Source organism: Primulina huaijiensis, unplaced genomic scaffold, assembly GCF_012295235.1.
Source record: "Primulina huaijiensis isolate GDHJ02 unplaced genomic scaffold, ASM1229523v2 scaffold207200, whole genome shotgun sequence".
In the NCBI taxonomy this organism is placed as follows: Eukaryota; Viridiplantae; Streptophyta; class Magnoliopsida; order Lamiales; family Gesneriaceae; genus Primulina; species Primulina huaijiensis.
The window spans coordinates 1-1958 of NW_027354770.1; the positions used below are offsets into that span (position 1 = coordinate 1).

Consider the following 1958-nt stretch of genomic DNA (forward strand, 5'->3'; position numbering starts at 1 on the left):
CAAGAAATGAAAAGTGAGACCTTCTTGGAGATGAGCCCGCTCTTCCAATCCCTGCAACCGAAGCTTCAGTTCGTTGTTCTGGGTGGTCATTGCGGAAGACTCGCGCTGAACTCGAATATGAGACAATTAGTATTATATGGGATGAAAGGGAAGCACTCTCATGTAAAACCACTTACAAATAAAATATATTATGGTACATATAAGCTTTCACCTCAAGCTGAGCAAGCTGGGCAGCCAGCATGTTGGCTTCGTTCTGTAAAGTCATGCTCCTGTGTTCCAACTCGGCCACGTATCTCAGCTTTCGCTCTTTTGAACGTGCTGCGGATCTACGATTGGATAAGATTCTACACCAGGAAACGTAACAAAAATCAGTGACTTGCTAGCTAGTTAATTCAAGGATATGTATATATTGGATTAGAAGGATGCACCACCTTTTAGCCCGCCTGGGATCACTTAATGCTATTTCGGTGAGTTTCTGGTTCGCCGTAATCTTGTTCTGATCATCAGCAGTAAACCCAACATCACCTATCATCAAGCTAACACCATTTGAATTCGATTCAGATGAACACATTTGTGAGAGTAATTGGCCTGGCAGTGTTCCTTGATACGGAGGAATTTCAAGAAAATCATTAGCAAGATCTGTGTTTTCCATAAAGCTATGGTCGGAGACGCTTCGAAGGTGTATATTCATCTGAGAAACATCTCCTGCAGCAACCCTTCTGACCCCTTCACTCATATCAGGCAATGAAGACACACCTGCAGCTCTCTTAAAAGCACTCCAACTTTCGTCGTCAGCACTAGTAGTCTCATCGGTCTTGAATCTGTCGACTCCATTCACCTTATCTTGACTGTCTAAAGCTTCTTGAACACATTTCCCTGCAGCACCAGAAGTGTTCGATGCATCTATGTAATCCAAATCGAGATAAGTAGAGAACACATCCTCATCCATATTTACCATTTCGGATTTTTCATCTCCCGTCATCTCTGTGTTGTTGTTATCACCATTTCCTGCAAAGATTGGATCTCTTTCAACCACCTGCACCGGCATATCCAAAGCTCCAGAAGGTTGAAAAGGGACTTCACTTCCGGTCCTTCTGTGAGCCTCATGAAAACCGGCCCCGATTCCAAAACAACTAGCACTTGGGGGCGCTAAAGGTGAGGGCTGCAACAACGAATACAAGCTCTCACCCCGCTGCTCATTCGCCACCGCGTGGTACAAGGAATCAAGACCAAAAGGCAAAGGCTGTGATAAAGACCGAGAATGCGATGGCCTTTCAAGATTAGTAGTCCTCATATTCTGCGACCACATTTGCTGGTTTCCTGGGTGGTTGGCCAGGATCCGTGAGTAAGGTGATGAGATGGGAGGAAGTTGCGGGGCTTGTGGCCAGGGACAGGGCGGCAAGCTGGCCCTTTTATGACTTCCTCCATCGTCCCCGCTCATTTCTGGACTCTGATATTGTTCTTGGATCCAAGTATATTTTCTATGCATATAGCCAAGAAATTCCCTTTTATAGAATTAATTCTTCATGGATAACAAAGAAACTGCACATACATAATATAGTAGGTACTTACAATACATGCAATATTATTACAGTAATATTAATATTTGCGAATGTTAGGTAACAACATAATTTATTTTGCTACTAAAATGAAAAGTACAGTGCATTGTCCATTCATCATTTGGTGCTTTAAATTTAAGGTACATACAAAAAATTAATTTTTTTTTTTACATTTACACTTACCATACTACCTAGACAGGTTAGAAAACTAATCATTAAACAAAATTATTCAATCCAAGAGCATGCATTGAAACATAATTTTATTCCTAAATTTCGCGTAATGTCATGTCGATCGATAAATATATCATTTGTCGTTAGATCAAGTTCGTTAACCGATCATGCATGGAAAAATAATCTTATTCGTAAATTCTTCGTAACGTTTGACATGCGATATCTGCA

General features: G+C 41.3%; 1 protein-coding gene across 1 annotated transcript; it reads right to left on the bottom strand.

The window, feature by feature from the left end:
* Window positions 1-20: 20 nt before the first annotated feature.
* Window positions 21-1456, bottom strand: LOC140966578 (bZIP transcription factor 29-like; the record flags this gene model as incomplete). The annotated part of the gene is made up of 3 exons (XM_073426833.1): window positions 432-1456; window positions 212-344; window positions 21-105 (listed from the first exon to the last, which is right to left on the bottom strand). Coding segments are annotated over exons 1-3 (1228 nt in total), but the record flags the coding sequence as incomplete, so codon positions are not given.
* Window positions 1457-1958: the final 502 nt, after the last annotated feature.